General features: G+C 38.6%; 1 protein-coding gene across 1 annotated transcript in view; it reads left to right on the top strand.

The window, feature by feature from the left end:
• The window catches only part of LOC121383184 (S phase cyclin A-associated protein in the endoplasmic reticulum-like), a 134,819-nt gene that overhangs the window by 93,528 nt on the left and 20,015 nt on the right, over nucleotides 1–21,276 (top strand). Inside the window, exon 27 of the mRNA XM_041513037.1 lies at nucleotides 14,831–15,022. Within this exon, the coding sequence (XP_041368971.1) occupies nucleotides 14,831–15,022 (192 nt within the window). The remainder of the gene's footprint in view (nucleotides 1–14,830; nucleotides 15,023–21,276) is intronic.

Here is a 21,276-nt window from a genome sequence, read left to right as displayed (position 1 = left end):
TCAGGGCAACCCCAATCAAATGTCTTAGCCGATCAATTCATATGCCAACTAGTATTTCTATACCTGCGAAAGAAAATTGCAGATTTTTCTGTTTGGAAAATTACTCTGGGGTTAGTGTAGTTAGACTGATAGAGTTTTCTTTGGATTAGTCTGTGAAGAATGGGAGTGGAGGAATTCGAAGCTAAATGTGCAGTACGTTTCAGTGGATTGCCTGTCAGAATCCATCATCTGCAGGCACTGTATTGTTACAGGAAACTCGACAATCCAGTAATATGAATCGGCATGGAAATAGCAATAAGCTTATTGGGAAGGCTTAAAGAAAGCAGTTTGGTTTTGTAAAACTTCAGATTTAATTAAAAACTCTGGAATCAGATAGCTGTCTAGGATGTCTTGTTGACAGAAATATAGCTTAACATATTAAAAAAGTGTATGTAGATATATTTATCTCTATACTAGAAAGGACAACAAAAAATCATCCAGAACTGAAGTATTATTATTTAACTTTTTTTTTCTTTTTCTTTTTTTTGATAAAGTAGCTTATAGATGCTGATTTGTTTGTTTTTTAACCTGTGATTTAAACTTTGTTATATTTTTTTATTATGATTTTTTTGTTTGTTTGATGCAAATGAACTGTTCATTTGAAAGTGTGACATGGCTATGTTATTTTTGTCCATTTAACTTAATTTTAATTTCTTTCTTGCTTATATCCAATTATGGCCCAAGCATGATGTCCTAGGCACACATCTCAGTTATAGTCAGTTGTTCCTAAGAGAGAAGTTGGTACACCTCTCCATGTGGTTGTTAAAACTGGCTCTGGGTGGGAGCCTGTACCCACCAGCCAAGAATTCTGATGTCTTAAACACTACACAGTGAAACCTGTCTAAACCAGATCATGCCGGGGACCTAATATTTATCCAATTTAGACGGGATCAGGTGTTTGCAGTGGGGCCTCCATAAGTCCCAAATATTGGACTCGAGTACTCGAAGGTCAAACTCGACCCGGACTCAAGTACCCGACACTAGATGATGATGAGAATAAGGAATAAAGTAAAATACTAGCATTATGCATCTTAATTCCAGCGCTGAACATGGATGCCAAATCATGCCATTATATTGCATTTAGAAGTGTTGTGACGGACGGACGGTCAGTTTAAAAAAAGAAACACGTGCATGATCAGATCATATAATTTTGTGTCACTTATATCGTTGATTATCTACTGCTGAAATTATTGTCCTACATTGTCCTTTGTATTATAGTTGCTCATTGTATTCTACCTTATACGGGTACTTGAGTCCTGTGAACGGACTCGAGTCTTGCTGGACTCGACCCGTGCCCGAGTACTTGAGTACTCATGGAGACCCTAGTTTGGAGGGTCGTGTTTTAGAATTTAGAACATTTGGGATCATAAAATGTGTCCGGTTTTGACAGGTTTCACTGTACTACCAAAGCCTTTGTCTGCCCATTAATTTATGAGTCCTTTTATAGAGTCCTTTGAAAATGGTGCCTTTTTAATTCCCAGACACTTTGACAGTTCAATACACAATTAATTAGGCAGTAATTTATGTTCCATTCCATTTAAAATATTTCCTGAATAGATGTCAAACTAATGGGAAAAATTAATCTCCTTGGACAGAACCAAAACATATGAATTTGTTATTCCCAAAACAAATTACTAGCAAAATTTTTTTTTTTTTAAATGGCATCAGAAAAGACCATGTGGTTTGATTCTTTTTTTTCTTCGTTTTTTTTCTTTTTAATAAAGATATACACACATGGATTTTGCATTAATTAAAACAGAACTCTATATTCCCAAGCACAAAATTTTATACTGGGTACCAGAATATGAATGATTATTGTCAGGCCTCTTAGAATATAAATGTGCATAAACCATTTATGGGTTACCCCAAAACCAGTTAAAGGTAACTCTTTTCATTTGATTTAACATGTTACAAACACGGTTATAACATCCTAAATTTAATTATTAAAAAAAAAAAGGGCTTTTCAAAACTAGATTTCCACAAGCGCTGGGCAAGTGAAATTTGTTCTTATTTCTTAAATTTTTTAGAGACCTGATTGTTTTTAATTTGTGTTACTTGTGTTGGACCATGTTAGACATGTGTTGGACCATGTTAGATGTTTGTTAGACCATGTTAGACTTGTGTTGGACCATGTTTGGCTTGTGTTGGACCATGTTTGGCTTGTGTTGGACCTTGTGTTGGACCATGTTAGACTTGTGTTGGACCATGTTAGACGTGTGTTGGACCATGTTAGATGTTTGTTAGACCATGTTAGACTTGTGTTGGATCATGTTTGGCTTGTGTTGGACCATGTTAGACGTGTGTTGGACCATGTTAGATGTTTGTTAGACCATGTTAGACTTGTGTTGGATCATGTTTGGCTTGTGTTGGACCTTGTGTTGGATCATGTTTGGCTTGTGTTGGACCATGTTAGACGTGTGTTGGACCATGTTTGGCTTGTGTTGGACCTTGTGTTGGACCATGTTAGACTTGTGTTGGACCATGTTAGACTTGTGTTGGACCATGTTAGACTTGTGTTGGACCATGTTAGATTTGTGTTGGACCATGTTAGATGTTTGTTAGACCATGTTAGACTTGTGTTGGATCATGTTTGGCTTGTGTTGGACCTTGTGTTGGATCATGTTTGGCTTGTGTTAGACCATGTTAGACTTGTATTGGACCATGTTAGATGTTTGTTAGACCATGTTAGACTTGTGTTGGACCATGTTAGACCATGTTAGATGTTTGTTAGACCATGTTAGACTTGTGTTGGACCATGTTTGGCTTGTGTTGGACCTTGTGTTGGACCATGTTTGGCTTGTGTTGGACCTTGTGTTGGACCATGTTAGACGTGTGTTGGACCATGTTAGATGTTTGTTAGACCATGTTAGACTTGTGTTGGACCATGTTAGACTTGTGTTGGACCATGTTAGATGTTTGTTGGACCATGTTTGGCTTGTGTTGGACCTTGTGTTGGACCATGTTAGACTTGTGTTGGACCATGTTAGACGTGTGTTGGACCATGTTAGATGTTTGTTAGACCATGTTAGACTTGTGTTGGACCTTGTGTTGGACCATGTTAGACGTGTGTTGGACCATGTTAGATGTTTGTTGGACCATGTTAGACGTGTGTTGGACCATGTTAGATTTGTGTTGGACCTTGTGTTGGACCATGTTAGACTTGTGTTGGACCATGTTAGACTTGTGTTGGACCTTGTGTTGGACCATGTTAGATGTTTGTTAGACCATGTTTGGCTTGTGTTGGACCATGTTTGGCTTGTGTTGGACCATGTTTGGCTTGTGTTGGACCTTGTGTTGGACCATGTTTGGCTTGTGTTAGACCATGTTAGACTTGTATTGGACCATGTTAGACTTGTGTTGGACCATGTTAGACTTGTATTGGACCATGTTTGGCTTGTGTTAGACCATGTTAGACTTGTGTTGGACCATGTTAGACTTGTGTTAGACCATGTTAGACTTGTATTGGACCATGTTAGATGTTTGTTAGACCATGTTAGACTTGTGTTGGACCATGTTAGACTTGTGTTGGACCTTGTGTTGGACCATGTTAGATGTTTGTTAGACCATGTTTGGCTTGTGTTGGACCATGTTTGGCTTGTGTTGGACCATGTTTGGCTTGTGTTGGACCTTGTGTTGGACCATGTTTGGCTTGTGTTAGACCATGTTAGACTTGTATTGGACCATGTTAGACTTGTGTTGGACCATGTTAGACTTGTGTTAGACCATGTTAGACTTGTGTTGGACCATGTTAGACTTGTATTGGACCATGTTAGACTTGTGTTGGACCATGTTAGACTTGTGTTAGACCATGTTAGACTTGTATTGGACCATGTTAGATGTTTGTTAGACCATGTTTGGCTTGTGTTGGACCATGTTTGGCTTGTGTTGGACCATGTTTGGCTTGTGTTGGACCTTGTGTTGGACCATGTTTGGCTTGTGTTAGACCATGTTAGACTTGTATTGGACCATGTTAGACTTGTGTTGGACCATGTTAGACTTGTGTTAGACCATGTTAGACTTGTGTTGGACCATGTTAGACTTGTATTGGACCATGTTAGACTTGTGTTGGACCATGTTAGACTTGTGTTAGACCATGTTAGACTTGTATTGGACCATGTTAGATGTTTGTTAGACCATGTTAGACTTGTGTTGGACCATGTTAGACTTGTGTTGGACCTTGTGTTGGACCATGTTAGATGTTTGTTAGACCATGTTTGGCTTGTGTTGGACCATGTTTGGCTTGTGTTGGACCATGTTTGGCTTGTGTTGGACCTTGTGTTGGACCATGTTTGGCTTGTGTTAGACCATGTTAGACTTGTATTGGACCATGTTAGACTTGTGTTGGACCATGTTAGACTTGTATTGGACCATGTTTGGCTTGTGTTAGACCATGTTAGACTTGTGTTGGACCATGTTAGACTTGTGTTAGACCATGTTAGACTTGTATTGGACCATGTTAGATGTTTGTTAGACCATGTTAGACTTGTGTTGGACCATGTTAGACTTGTGTTGGACCTTGTGTTGGACCATGTTAGATGTTTGTTAGACCATGTTAGACTTGTGTTGGACCATGTTAGACTTGTGTTGGACCTTGTGTTGGACCATGTTAGATGTTTGTTAGACCATGTTTGGCTTGTGTTGGACCATGTTTGGCTTGTGTTGGACCTTGTGTTGGACCATGTTTGGCTTGTGTTAGACCATGTTAGACATGTGTTGGACCATGTTAGATGTTTGTTAGACCATGTTAGACTTGTGTTGGACCTTGTGTTGGACCATGTTAGACATGTGTTGGACCATGTTAGATGTTTGTTAGACCATGTTAGACTTGTGTTGGACCTTGTGTTAGACCATGTTAGACTTGTGTTGGACCATGTTAGACATGTGTTGGACCATGTGTTAGACCATGTTAGACTTGTGTTGGACCTTGTGTTGGACCATGTTAGATGTTTGTTAGACCATGTTTGGCTTGTGTTGGACCATGTTTGGCTTGTGTTGGACCTTGTGTTGGACCATGTTTGGCTTGTGTTAGACCATGTTAGACATGTGTTGGACCATGTTAGATGTTTGTTAGACCATGTTAGACTTGTGTTGGACCATGTTAGACTTGTGTTGGACCTTGTGTTGGACCATGTTAGACATGTGTTGGACCATGTTAGATGTTTGTTAGACCATGTTAGACTTGTGTTGGACCTTGTGTTAGACCATGTTAGACATGTGTTGGACCATGTTAGATGTTTGTTAGACCATGTTAGACTTGTGTTGGACCTTGTGTTGGACCATGTTAGATGTTTGTTAGACCATGTTTGGCTTGTGTTGGACCATGTTTGGCTTGTGTTGGACCTTGTGTTGGACCATGTTTGGCTTGTGTTAGACCATGTTAGACATGTGTTGGACCATGTTAGATGTTTGTTAGACCATGTTAGACGTGTGTTGGACCATGTTAGATGTTTGTTAGACCATGTTAGACATGTGTTGGACCATGTTAGATGTTTGTTAGACCATGTTAGACGTGTGTTGGACCATGTTAGATGTTTGTTAGACCATGTTAGACTTGTGTTGGACCTTGTGTTGGATCATGTTTGGCTTGTGTTGGACCATGTTAGACTTGTGTTGGACCATGTTAGACGTGTGTTGGACCATGTTAGATGTTTGTTAGATCATGTTAGACGTGTGTTGGACCATGTTAGATTTGTGTTGGACCATGTTAGATGTTTGTTAGACCATGTTAGACTTGTGTTGGACCATGTTAGACTTGTGTTGGTCTGTGTTAAACTTGTGTTTGACTGGTATCTTGTTTTTAGTAATCTGATGACAGTCTGAACTAACCCTGCTGCCTGTGTTCATCAGAGTTGTTTGCGTTTCTCTGCTTCCCATGTATTGTCTCACAGCAAGCCAGTCGGTACAGACATCTGGAATGGTGGACATTGGTGAAATATCTTTACATTTAGAGGAATAATTTCATTTTGGCTACAAATGAGTAGCTGCTGTGGGCTATTGTGGTCCAGCAGGTGGTGATTTGGGGACATCGGAACAGTGTCGTGTGTCTGGGAACTGACCCGTGGTCACTGGGGACACAGATTGTTTTCTCCTAACTGCACTTGATCCAGAACATTCACACCAGTTTGCTGTATTTACTTACTGGAGTTTTCACATTTTATAGTTTTGATACAATTATCGGTTACACACTTACCTGCTGCATTTGTTTGGTCAAGAAATTCCACAGTGTGTTGGTTGTTTTTGTTTTTGCATTTGTGTAGTTTGGACAAATCTGGTGAAATGATCGGCCACTCGTGTTAAAGGTTCATGGTCCTAGTGCAGATTGTATTGATCATCTGGAGAGTTCATAATTACTCTAATATTTATATACACATTTATAACTGCTATCCAAGTGGTAAAATGTTTTACTATGAGAAATAGTCACATTGTGCCTGGTTGATTAACAACTAGCTAATTGTCATAACAAGATTATTGCTTAAGTGCTAATGACATTTGTAACTTATTAAAAGCAATTTCTTTCTTTTTTGTTGAGTGAAAAATTGACAATTTTTTGTCACCCTAGGTGCTTGACCTAGGTTTATTATGAAACGAGATTCCACTGATAAAACCAGTTCAGTTTGAAATAATTCTGTTAAATATTATATCAGTGGTGTAGGAAGGTGCCAAAAAGTGGGGACGGACCCACGCACACGCACACGCACACGCATACATCTCACACACACACGCACACACACACACACACTCTCACACTCACACACACGCACACTCACACACACTCTCACACACACACACACTCACACACACACACGCACACACACACCCACACACACACACACACATACACACACACACTCACACACACTCACACGCACGCGCGCGCACACACACACACACACACACACACACACACACACACTCATACACTCACACTCACGCACTCGCACATGCACACGCACACACACACACACACACACAGATACACACACAGATACACACACAGATACACACACACACAGATACACACACACACACACTCTCACACACACACACACACACACACACACACACACACACACACAAATATAAATATATATAAACCACCAATAATCTTTATATTCATATTTCTAATATAGAATAGAAATATCTCTTAAATCATAAATCTATGTGTTAAACTGCGTTCATATATTTCTAAAATACATTTAAGCTGATTTTGAACACATGACATGCTACACACCAGTAATGAATTTGATTGCAGCAGCATAGACAGCAAAGATAAATATATTTATATTAAACAACTATCCTTAATTAGAAATATGGATATAACATAGATTTAGTAGGATCATGTTCTCCAGAGGATTGCAGCTTAGTACATTGATAACACCACAAACTATGTACATTTCTGATTAATTCTACCTGATTCAGAACAAATCGCTTGTGAAAACAAAGTGTGTGTGTGTAGAAGCATAATTATGTAAGTGCTATTGACGTACAATGCATTATCCTATGTATTGTTTATATACCATTTCCCATCTGTGAAGATTGTTATATAGTTTGTATAAAGTATGTGCATGCCTATCTTATGCCCATAAGCTGTATGTTTTTAGTACATAATAATAATAATAATAAATAATAATAATAGCTGTTAAAATATCAGATATGTGTTGAACATGCTGTCCCATTTTGGGATTTCCGTACACTATATTTCCTTAGTTTGGACCAAAATGTGAGCTACTAGATTTTGACCAAAACATGAGTTACTAGGTTTTGACCAAAATATGACTTTATAAAGTTTGACCAAAATGTGAGTTTATAAAGTTTGACCAAAATGTTAACTACTAGGTTTTAGCAAAAATGTGAGTTACTAGGTTTTGACTAAAACAATTAGCTACTGTGTTTTAACCAAAATATGAGTTACTATGTTTTGACCAAAATGTAAGTTACTAGATATAAACCAAAACTTTAGCTACTGGGTTTTGATCAAATCATTAACTACCTGGTACTGGGTTTTAACCAAAACTTAGAGTTATTATGTTCTGACCAAAATATTAACTACTAGGTTTTGCTACTGGATGGCAGAGAACCTCACTTGAGACAGTATTTTGAGGTGACTGGAGCATTCTACAGACCAGAGTGGGCTAAATGCTTATGTTTGTTGTCATTTGAAGTGGTCTATATACCATAGTTACACATCTAGGCAGTTCTCTATTTTCAAAAAGGTGCTTAAAATTAATATTCTGCACACCCACTTGTACATACACATGAATACGCGCACACACACACACATGCACACACACATGCACACAAACATGCACAAACCATATACATATTGTAAAAAAATATTTCTGTTTTCAATAAAAAGCATTATTAAAAGAAATATATTTAAAAATCTAAGTTACTCATTCTTTATTATTTGATTGTTGCTGTCTGCCATACTTGTTTTATAATTAGTCTGTCCATATACAGTTTGTGAAATACCAGTCACATGCAATGGTGATAATTTCAAATGTTTTGGTTTAATTGTAGCATCAGTTTCTAATTTTCAGTGATCACAAACTTTTAAAAAATGTGGGTCTATGAGGAAGTCTGACTTGGTTCCTATGAACATAAATTACTTTGTTTCCTTCAAGTTAGTCTGGCACTCGAGTCTGCCAAACTGTCATATTATTGAATCAGGCCGCATGTTTCATTCCACAGTTATGGCAGTGGTATATGAGAGGGCTGATTTATCCCAAGCTCCAAGTCGTTTCTAGTAATCATAACACCGCGGTGGAACAGGACATAATTATTTCAATACCTCGTCTCAACGTGAAGGTGCAATGAGTTATGCCTCTGCTATGTTGGATGTGTAAGACCAAATAACCTTTTTACAGACACAGGAAATAAAAAGAATTGCTGAAATTAAAAACATCTGATTTGTAGTTCTCGTTGACAGGCTCAGGCCGGGACATGTCTTTATGAGCAGGCTTGTTTATCTTACCCCCCTGTGCGTGTATACTATCACTTCCACTGCTTTCTGTGGTAGACTGCTCGCCTGAGGTGCAGTAGTTCGCAAGATCAATTGCCATCAGTGGATTCGGGGTTTTTTTTTCCATTCCCAACCAGTGCTTCAAGACTTGATACATAAAGGTCATGGTATATACTGTCCTACCTATGGAAAAGTGCATGCAAAAGATTCTTTGGTGTTTTATTGGTAGAAATAGCCAATGTGGTAGCAGCACCTGGTTTTCTCTCTTATCTTGTCAAAATACACCAAATACATGTGGCTGTAATATTTATTGCCCTTTCCAGTGTTAGCTGACACCAGTGTCAATGAGAGGTGAATGTAGTAGGTGACACCAGTGTTAATGAGAGGTGGGTGTAGTAGCTGACACCAGTGTCGATGAGAGGTGGGTGTAGTAGCTGACACCAGTGTCTATGAGAGGTGGGTGTAGTAGGTGACACCAGTGTCGATGAGAGGTGGGTGTAGTAGGTGACACCAGTGTCGATGAGAGGTGGGTGTAGTAGGTGACACCAGTGTCAATGAGAGGTGGATGTAGTAGGTGACACCAGTGTCGATGAGAGGTGGGTGTAGTAGCTGACACCAGTGTTGATGAGAGGTGGGTGTAGTAGCTGACACCAGTGTCGATGAGAGGTGGGTGTAGTAGCTGACACCCGTGTCAATGAGAGGTGGGTGTAGCTTCGTGCTGAAGCATTCTGTGGAGTACGATGGATTGTAGGATCAATCACCAGGTGTTTTTTCTACCTGTTGCAACCAGTACTGCATTACTGGTGTCTGAAGGCCATTGCATGTTGTACACAGGCTGTCCAGTAATCCTACTTTTTCCTTCTTTTTGGTCTTTGTCCTATTTTAAATAACTGTAATCTGACTGTTACATAAGATTCATGTTATTTTTGATATAATTGAAAATATAGGTACCAACTGAGCACAACATAAACATTTTTTAAAGTGTTTTCTCAGTAATACCACTTTTTGAATTTAAACACATTAGTTTTCCCAGTATGAGCATGGTTAATGTTGCTACGTACTGTTCAGTCCTACTTTTTCATAAGGGTGTGCTGCACAGCCTGTGCATGTGCCTAGTGTCAATGTGTAAAATTTAATGCTGTGTCGTTTATAAAAAAAAATCCTTGCATTTTTTCCTTTCTTTTCCATTATATTCATATTAAAATATCAAGTACTTAGCCCTGTATTGCTGTCCTTTTTAAATACATTAATACCTTGTGGGTATACAAAATGCACACAAATCCATTGCAAAAACAAACTGGAGTTTGAAGATAGGGAAGGATTTTGAAGTCTGCTTTTTTGCTTTTTACATGTACATGTATATCTGTCACTTATTGTTCCCAGTCTTGCAGCTATAATTTCTAATAGTGTTCCTATCCATCCTTGTTAAAGGCGCAAACCCTAATTTTAACCCGTAAAAAATGGACACTAAGTTTAGTTAATTTACAAACCTGTAACTCATTTGGATAAAGTTACAATAGAGGGAAAGAAGAGTCTGTGATGTTAAAATGAAATATCCTTAACAATAGACCAGAACTTGAATCAATAAACAGCTACTTTTCAGACGCACGTACATTTTTAAAAATAGTACTACAAACACCATGATGACCAGAAACACTTTGGTTCTACGGAAATGGATAATCTAAAGAATAAAATATAAGTAATGTTTGATTTCAGTGATCATAAATGGCTCTAATAGTGAAACATATGCTGTAGTGTTTAAAAACTAGGGTCTGTCCCTTTAAGTATAATTTTAATTGATTGTATAGTTGGAGGCTAACAGTGTAGGACAGCAGGTTAATGTTTAGTTGTTGATGTTTAGTGAGAGAGAAGTCAGTGTAGTGGCCTTAAAGCACCCTATTGAGCAGTTAAAAACTCAGACTGGGTGGCAGCCAATACCAGGATACAGGGGTGGGAATTAGCTCAGTCGGTTGAGTGCTCGCTTGAGGTACTTGGTCACAGGATTGAATCACCTCAATGGATCCATTCAAATGATTGTGGGTGGGTTTCTCGTTCCAACCAGTGCACCACAACTGGTCAAAGGCTGTGGTATGTGCTTTTCTATCTGTGAGAAAGTGCATGTAAAAGATCCCTTGCTGCATTAAGAAAATGTAGAAGGTTTTCTCTGTTGATCATGTGTCAGAATTATGAAATATTTGACATCCAATAGCCAATAATTAATCAGTGTGCTCCAGTGGTGGTGTTAAACAAAACAGACTTAATATCGGTATACGAACTGTGCCCACCAGCCTAATGACTTAACCACTACACCACTAGAGGTTGGCGGCAGGTACTATTGTAGCCTCAATCATTTTAATGTCTCTCTTCAGCTAATCAAAATATCTGATTACACAGCAATTTGCAATGAATGCCCCTCATCACCTATTGATGGGACAAACAGAGAGGTGTCAAATGCCTTGGTCCCGCAGGATCTCCGATCTTGTTCCAACTGACCTTTTAACAAATTTCAATTCATGTGGGATTCCATTACCGAGACGCATCAATGATTCATTCCTGCAGCTCCAGTCTTGAATGTGTGCATGTATATCGCTGGGGAGCGTGTTGCGGCAGTTTACAAACACTGGTACACTTCCTTATGAATATTACTGTGGTGTCGCAAGATGGGATTCCTACGAATGGATATTCAGTCTCAAAATAGACCACAACAATAAATATGTGTTGACAGTGTTTAAGGATGTTCCTGGTTATTTCAGTTTAAAATAACTAAGAAAATTAATAGATATGTCAAAGACCGAAACAGTGCTTTGACAGAGACGAATAATTATAAAGAGAAATAGATTTGCTCATATAATGCACTGACGTTGCAACTTTGACAGTCAGCAAATTTGTTTGCACATTATCAAATATAACAGTAATTCTTAGATATGCGGTATAACCAGTATACCGCAAGATGAATTTTGAACAATACATATGGTAATATTTTTCTAGCATACCAGTATGTTGCACTTATGTATTTTGTGCCTGTCTTAGTCACATGTATTATATTTTAAAATAAAAACTGCCAGTTTAAGAAAGGAAACAATGACTTCACTTGTTAGGAACAAATCTTGATTAACTGGTGTATCATTTTATTAATCGAGTTATATAAAATGTACAGGAATTAATCATTTATAAATTCTAATAATTGAGAATTGGTCTTCGCAATATATCGTAGTATGTATCACAATTCAGGTTCCTATATCGCAATATATCACAATACATATATTTTGCCAATACCCTTTACAAGTAATTATCATATGGCTTTTTAAGTGGGTCATGGTTAAATCACAAACATAGTTATAAATTGTTAGTTGGATTATTGAACACATTTCCTTTTAGTTTATAGGTCACTTTACATTGTTTTATGATCAGTGTTAGATTACCTTGTATCGGAAATAATATATGGAATTATATATGATAATTGGTATTATAATTCATAATTTATTTAAATTTCATTGCCATGACTGGTGTTGATTTACTACCGTATTAATTCCTTAATAATGATTTCATCCTTAAAATAACTGTAAATTAAACCATCATTTTATGAACACAAGTAAGCACAGGTTGTCTTAACCTTCTGACTACTGAATTAATTTTTAACAAAAAACATGTTCAGTGGGTACAAGTTTATAACTTTTACTCACATATGTTCACTAATTGTTTTATATATACTACTCAAAAGAATTTAAGGGTCAAAAATTTATAACCAAATAATTTTCAGAATGTATTAGATTGATGATGTAAACTACACCAATTTTTTTATTTATTGTTCCATATTTACAAAAAACCACAAATAAACGTCACTGTATACAAGAAAGTCACATGACATGCTGTCAAAGTTGAAGGTTGTCAAACATGGATTTTACACATTAGAACATTCGTTTAATAGTGTGTGAATCCACCCCTGGCGCGAATACACTCGACACATTGTTGCCTCGTGCTGTTGATCAGACGTCTGAAGAACTCTTGGGGAATGGCCTGCCACTCTGCCATAAGAAGTTGACCCAGATCATGAAGGTTGGCCGGAGGGGCATGGTTATCCCGAACTCTCCTGCCTAATTCGTCCCAGGCATGCTCTATTGGGGCCAAGTCAGGCGAATATGCTGGCCAATCCATCCTGGCGATACCTTGTTGTCTGAGAAAGTTCGTTACCACCCTGGCGCGGTGGGCATTGTCATCCTGCAGAACTGCCCCGCCGCCAATCTGCTGAAGGCCTGGGAGAACCAACGGCCGGATAATCTCATTCAAATAGCGGATTCCATTCAGATTGCCATCCACCACATAGAGGGGGGTCCTGTTGTGGATAGAGATGCCGCCCCACACCATGACGCTGCCACCACCGAACCGGTGACGTTGTCTAACGTTAACGTCAGCGAAGCGCTCCCCAGGACGTCTGTAGACACGAACCCGACCGTCGTTGAACTGGAGACTAAACCTGGACTCATCAGTAAACATCACTCGACCCCACTGAACACGTTGCCACCGCAGATGAAGCGTGCACCAGTGATGTCTGGCCATTCTGTGACGTGGTAGGAGTGGTGGTCGAACAGCCTGGCGACGGCAGCATAGATTATTGGCTCTCATACGATTGCGTATGGTTTGATCAGACACTTGAGTTCCAGTCGCAGTCGCAGAGTCACATCGGCGTGCCGCGTTGACGTAGAGTCATTGGTGTGTAGCGGTCCTGCATTTGTAGTGCTTGGGCTTCCCGTGGTTGTGCGTTAACGTAGAGCCAATTCGTTGCTTGGTACCGTTGCCACAGTCGGCCAACGACACTCTGACTGACATCAAGTCTCAGAGCAACATTTCTTTGCATATTGCCATTCTGAAGCCAAGCAATAGCCCTTCCTCGATCTTCGATAGTCAGTTGAAGTTGTACCATTGTCGAATTTGGAGTGTGCACCGTACACGAACGCAAGCTCCAATTATACGGAAATTCAGCATTGGGAACATGGAATACACGTGCAAAGCGTGCAAATGAAGCGCTTTGTGAAAAAGCAAGTTATGGGCACTTAGCAGACCTTTCGCTTTCGCCCTAATTTACGTGCAAATGTAAGCATGTTTTGGCCATTAGAACTAGTCGACAGTGTCAATGACAGTGGATTTTAATTCATTTATGGGTTGCTTAGACCCACTTTCGTCAAAATGGAACAATACCATGCGTGACATTATGGTCTAGCTAATATAATTGACATTCAGAAAATAATGTCGAAAATATCGTCTGACCCTTAAATTCTTTGGAGTAGTATATATATATACATAAAATAAAGTTTGTATTGAATCTGTATTATTTTTGTGGGGTTTTCCAATTTTTATGACTTTTCAGATCAGTTAATGTTGATTAAAATTAGGCAAAAAATAGAAAAAGTTGCGCTTACTTATGGCCAGTTGTGGCCATACATTTATGTCCATTATTTTTGTCCATTATTCCCAATAACTGTGTTTTTTGTAAACGGAACTATGATTCATATCTCAATTTTTGATCATTTTCATTGTTGGTAAGACGATCAAATTTATTATCAAATTAGCTATCACAATCAGCTATTGATTCCTCGAACTGACCGTGACAGTGTTGTCTAGCAAAAATACTTGCCGAAAACAGGTATTTTCCATTTAAAAACAAAAAACATACTCTCATTTAATCTATTTCTGGTGTTTTAATATCATTTTTGGTGAGTACAGTATGTCCACTGGCATGACGTCAGGCGAGATATCTCGCATGCAGTAGTCAGAAGGTTAAAGTGTATATGAAAACAAAATTCATTTATTAGAATGTTGTTTTTGTTTCAGATGATAATTCAGTCCGGACAGCCCCCGACCGTCTTACAACAGTTGTGTGCCCTGCCGTTCCAGTACTTCAGCGACCCACGTCTCACCAACGTCCTGTTCCCCACGCTCGTCTCATGCTGCTACAACAATCACCTAAATCGGGAGATCCTCGAACAAGAACTTAGCTGTGCTTTGTTGGCCAATTTTATAGAGGTGAGTAATTTAATGGAGACAAAGACCTTGAAATACGGATCATCTTGAGACAGAAATTCGACATAAATGATAACAAAGTATAAGACCGTTAATGATAGAAATATTCTTGCAAATCAGTTTTGCAACTGCTATTTTCAGCATGAACTGGTGATTACCATTACAGATTTTGAAGACCGTGACTAAAATGTATTTTATTAAATTTTAGTTTTTATTTTATTAAAAAATTTATGTTAATAAAAGATGGCTAATGTACCTCATACCCAAACAAACTGTTTGCTGTAATGAAGTCATTAAACAAAACAAATTTCAACTTGTTTTGCCAAACCACCAATTTGTTCACAAATTTTAATTATGTTTGTCAGTTAAAGATATGTATAAAGATGGGATTTATGGGAAAGGCACAATGGGAAACCAAGACCCATATTCACAAAACATCATAAGCCTAGTTTGATACATAAACATTAATCTATGACTCAAGTGCTATTCCCGAAACAATGTAATGTAAGTTATGTGTAAAGTTGGATGTAAATATAAGAGTGCCTCCGGTTACAACAAACGCTGCACGTAAGCTGAGTACATATAATAAATCAAGCACGATTGCCGTTATGTACTATTATTTGTGGAAAATGGCAGCATTTCCGATAACTGAAGCAGTTTGTGATGGTGAACACCCATGAATTGTACTCTTTTTTTGTGTGATCGAACGGATCTATTTGGCTCGGCCACATTTCTCCTGAGTTATCTTTTCCCTTTTAAGAATGTCTTAAAGTTCGTACTAAAACGCGGATCCTCACCAATACCAAATTGCCATGGTTCGCCGTGTTATTGTTAGCAGACAACAAATGAAATTGCATTTTGCACATTTGTTATTTACCCAGTAGCCATCGTTTCTAATGTGGGGTTTTTTTTTTTTTCTCCGGTGAGAGAGTTAAATCGTAGATTTACATCCAACTAAGTTACGTTTACTTGTACGACTGTCTTTGAGAATAAGGTGCTTCTTGCATGTAAACGTAAATCTACAGCAGACGTAAATGTTAGTCGTAGACGTAACTTTACACCTTTTCGTGAATATGCGTCCTGGTCTGGCACCACAGCATTTATCTTGCTGTTGACCAGTAAGGACGACATCTGTGCTGTGGTAAATTTGAACCCTGATGTGCCCATGTGATCAGTTCTCTTCGTCATCAATAAATAGCAAATTATTTATCAGTAAAAGGTTACAAGATGGCACAGTGAATGCTGTTGGCAGTCAGATGGAGAAATTACAATTTGACCATAAATATTTTTGACAGTATAGTTAAACCCTCTCTTGTGGCACTGTCTTAGCTAACTTACCATATTTGAATCATCTATAGCAATAGAAATAAGCATAATATTTCACTAGTTCACCAAACAAGTACATCTAGAAAACTACATGACCCCCAATAATATTTCCATTTGTCCAAATAAATGGTTTGTTTTAATATTAAAGTACAAGGATGATGTTTTTGATTGTTCGAAATGAAACTGCATTCAACATTTTTACTTCTCCACTGTGCAACCATTGAGGTACAGTGTACTTGTCTGATCAGATTTTCACTTGTCGGGGCAAATGGACACGTGTTTAGTTTGAACACTGATCTAATATTATATGTATTGAGGGGATAACTGTCTAAGAAGGCACTTTTTGATACTTTTAATTATTATTGGAGATCTGATTGTGGCACAGTGGACAATGTCTAAACTGAATTCAATGTAAGGAAGGAAGGAAGGAAATGTTTTATTTAACGATGCACTCAACACATTTTATTTACGGTTATATGGCATCGGACATATTGTGAAGGACCACACAGATATTGAGAGAGGAAACACACTGTCGCCACTTCATGGACTTACTCTTTTCGATTAGCAGCAAGGGATCTTTTATATGCACCATCCCACAGACAGGATAACACATACCACTGCCTTTGATATACCAGTTGTGGTGCACTGGCTGGAGTGAGAAATAGCCCAGTGGGCCCACCGACTGGGATCCATCACAGACCGACCGCACATCAAGCGAATGCTTTACCACTGGGCTACAACCCGCCCTGAATTCAATGAGGACAAACAAAATGCATCGGTATACACAGAATACTGGATTAAATCCATTTTAGGACTCTGTTATTATGCTGGTTTACACAGAAATGCAGATTACACAGGTGCCAGTTTGGACAGAGTCCACTATAATATGTCTGTCTCTCCCTCTGCTCCCTCTTTCTCCTTGACTACTGCCTCCCCACTTCTCCTCTTTGTCTCACCCTCCCCTCCCTCTTTCTCCTTGCCTGCTTCCTCCCCACTCCTCTTTGTCTCTCCCTCTCTTCCTGTTTCTCCTTGCCTGCTGTCTCCCCATTCCTCCTCTTTGTCTCTCCCTCACCTTCATCTTTCTCCTTGCCTGCTTCCTTCCCACTTCTCCTCTTTGTTTCTCCCTCCCCTCCCTTATTCTCCTTACCTGGCTCCCTCTCTGCTCCTCTTTGTCTCTCCCTCTCCAACCTTATTCTCCTTGCCTGCTGCCTCCCCACTCCTATTTGTCTGCCTCTCTCTTTCACTTGGCTGGGATTTAGTTCATTCATTTGAAGGAAGGAACGAAATGTTTTATTTAATGACACACACAACACATTTTATTTAGAAAGGAAACCTGCTGTCACCACTTCGTGGGCTACTCTTTTTGATTAGCAGCAATGGATCTTTTATATGCACAATCCCACAGACAGGGTAGTACATACCACGACCTTTGGTATGCCAGTTGTGGTGCACTGGCTGGAAAGAGAAATAGTGCAAAGGGTTCACTGACGGATCAATCCCAGACTGACCGTGCATCGAGCGAGCGCTTTACCACTGGGCTACATCCCACTCTCTGTCAGTTGAGTGCTAGCCTGAGTGCGTGTGTGCATGTGCATTCGTGTGGGTGTACGTGTGTGTGGTGTGTGGTGTATGTGGTGTGTGTGTGTGTGTGTGTGTGTGTGTGTTTAACACAGGTTTGATGGTAACACTCTTTTTACTTCAGTAATATACTTTCCTCTATGTTGCCACATATCAGTTGATGCCTGTGACAAAAGTCATATTACAGGCCGACCCAAACTGGCTGCAAGAATTATCCTTAAAAAAGTGGTGACCACCTGATCTGATTTCTCCCAGCCTGTGAGGTCTGCCTGTCTATCTTGACATCTCAATCAGCCCTGCTACTGGCACTGGAGGGCACCTCCCTAACACTGCCCAGTCTGGTAACATAAGACCAAGATGTTGTTTAAAAAGAAACTAGAACTCAAAGTTGAAATTTCCAGAGGACAACATTAATTTGTTTAAACTGAGAGAATTGGTAGGTTTTACGTTAAAACAACAAACTTCTATTTGGAAAGTAAATTTATTTTATTTTTGGCTAGCTTGTGTTATTGCTCAGGCGCTGAATTTTTTTCTGGTCAGTAGTCTTCTTTTTTTCCCCTTCTTTTTGGTATACTTCATGGAAAGTCAATTGCTCCTTTATATTAACATTTTGGATATTGAAGCAACTTTATTTAATTAAATTAGGGCAGAAAAAACTAATAAAATGGCACACAACATTTATATTAATAATTTTTTTAAAGTCACAGAAAATTGAACTTTGAAGGAAGGAAATGCTTTATTTAACGACGGTTATATGGCGTCAGACATATGGTTAAGGACCACACAGATATTGAAAGAGGAAATCCGCTGTCGCCATTTCATGGGCTACTCTTTTCGATTAGCAGCAAGGGATCGTTTATATGCACTATCCCACAGACAGGATAGTACATACCATGGCTTTTGTTACACCAGTTGTGGAGCACTGGCTGGAACAAGAAATATCCCAATGGGTCCACCGACGGGGATAGATCCTAGACCGACCTCACATCAAGCGAACGCTTTACCACTGGGCTATGTCCTGCCTCTTGAACTTTGAAGTTCGGTGAATTAATTATTATTGATAGTACTGTGATATGTCACTGGTGTGTGTCTGTTTGTCTGTGTCTCTTTTTATATACACCCTTATCTCCTTCCAAAACCTCATCCTACCTCCATCCCTCTCTCCATCTCTCCCTCTCTCTCTTCTCTCCCCCCCCCCCCTTTCCGTGCTGCATTTGGAAAATGTAGTGTGTTTCCTCTGTTGACTAAGAGTCAGAATTACCAAATGTTTGACATCCAATAGGTGATGATTAATTAATCAATGTGCTCTAGTGGTGTCGTTAAACAAAATAAACTGTCTCTGTCTCTCTTTCTCTCTCTCTCTCTCTCTCTCTCTCTCTCTCTCTCTCTCTTACTTTTTCAATCTACATATCTTTCTCTCTCGCTCTTTGTGTGTGCACATGCACGTGCGTGTGTGGCATAAAACCAACAGATTAGTTTTACATGATTTTCTTCATGTAAGTGTTTACCTAATTATCATTTCACTGTCAACACTGGAGTTTTTAAGTCAGTCTTATGAAGGTTTGTGTTAAGAGAGTGTGGAGGGATGAAATCAAAGTTTATGTAAGATGCTATCAGTCACGTACAGTTTTGGTGTGTGTGGTGTCAGGTGTAAACACTCAGTTGGGTCAGTCAGTATATCTAGGCCAAGCATCTCATGTTTATTGTGCTTTCACATTTTAAAGATAATATAATGAGTTGCCTGTCAAAACATGAGGTAGTTGCTCTATCTTCAGAATATTGTATAAGCCACCAATACTGGTTTTTAAATTATTTTATTTTATTTCTGTCAGAGCCAAGATATGTGGAAAAGCAACAATATTGTGAAGATATTCTTTGAAACAGACTGAATGATAGAATTTTTTCATATTATATATATTTTTTTAATAATTATTAACAATTGCAGTTTTAAAATTAAAATATGAATTATTATAATGAGTAGAAAGTGGTTTTTGAGAGTTCTTCAAACGGGCTATTACTTTACATGCGTTAATTAATAATTTGAGAAGAAACCTTCTGTTGTGGATGTGTCGCACAAAAAGGGGTAATTTGATCTACGATGACTTAAAAGCACCCAGTTACTATATATTGACACAACACCTACTTCTTAATGCATTTACAGTCATGTAATTTTGCATTGTAAAAGTTAGGTTGCAGAAAGAACACTGTTGAACCATGACATCACCAATTGTCTTAGCTGACTATATCACTTGTATTATGTAAAGTATATACAGCATATAGGGATATGTCACACTGATGTTGTAAACCTGAGTCTTTAATATAGTAAATCCTAGATTATCATTCCCCAAAGATCAGCCCCCATTGTTCTTTTTTGGCACCAAATTAAAAAAAATTATCCTATAAACATATATGATGCTCAACGTGTGGTATTTTCATTGTCCTCTGTCGGTGGGCCCATTGGGCTCTTTCTCACTTTAGTCAGTGCACCACAACTGGGGTGTATCAAAGGTCGTGGTATGTGCTATCTTGTCTGTAGGATGGTGCATATAAAAGATCCCTTGCTACTAATGGAAAAATGTAGCGGGTTTCTTCTTTAAGACTATATGTCAAATTACCAAATGTATGACATCCAATCGTCGATGAGTAATAATTAGTTGCTCTAATGGTGTTGTTAAACAAAACAAACTCTTCATAGTCCTAAAAATTAAAAATAAAATTTTACACCACCCACCCCCAATTTGAAAAAAAGAAATTGGATGAAGATCTAGCATTTATTTTATTATGGCCTTAATTCACTTGAGACAGATAATCTGTAATTCCTCATAGCGAGTTGGTTATTCTCTACGTAACAAGGTGTTTTTTGTCCCCTGATACAGTCTCGACATTGGGTTACCAGACAAACAACAACACGATTGTATCTGGTTAGTTCTACCAAATGGCACCAAGTCTTTTGGAACATTTGGCTCAAACGGTGTTTTTTCTTCACAGATCTAACATTTTGTATCAGCTAGCCTGTATACACTACAGATTGTCTTACTGTGTTTTGAGTGCAGGGCTCACGGAGCAGGTCTGCCGCTGGGTTCCAATTACACCCACACCTGTGTCTAGTGGAGGAAACCTATTTGTTCTAGCCACCCTGTTTGATAATTCTAGGAGCTGGATATTTTCTCAAACCGCTTGTGTGCTGTTCACTTCATGTATGTGTCAAGAAGCTGGATTTGTTATTTAGAATTTTGTGTGGGAATGCTCATTTCAATGGATCATTCAGTAATATTTTTGTGTCAGTAGTTTATTTGTCTTGGATAGTAAAAAAAAATTGTAGGTTCTTTGACAAATCTAGCTTGAATTGGAGG

Source organism: Gigantopelta aegis, chromosome 2 (assembly GCF_016097555.1).
Source record: "Gigantopelta aegis isolate Gae_Host chromosome 2, Gae_host_genome, whole genome shotgun sequence".
In the NCBI taxonomy this organism is placed as follows: Eukaryota; Metazoa; Mollusca; class Gastropoda; order Neomphalida; family Peltospiridae; genus Gigantopelta; species Gigantopelta aegis.
This window is presented reverse-complemented; position numbering and strand designations above follow the sequence as displayed.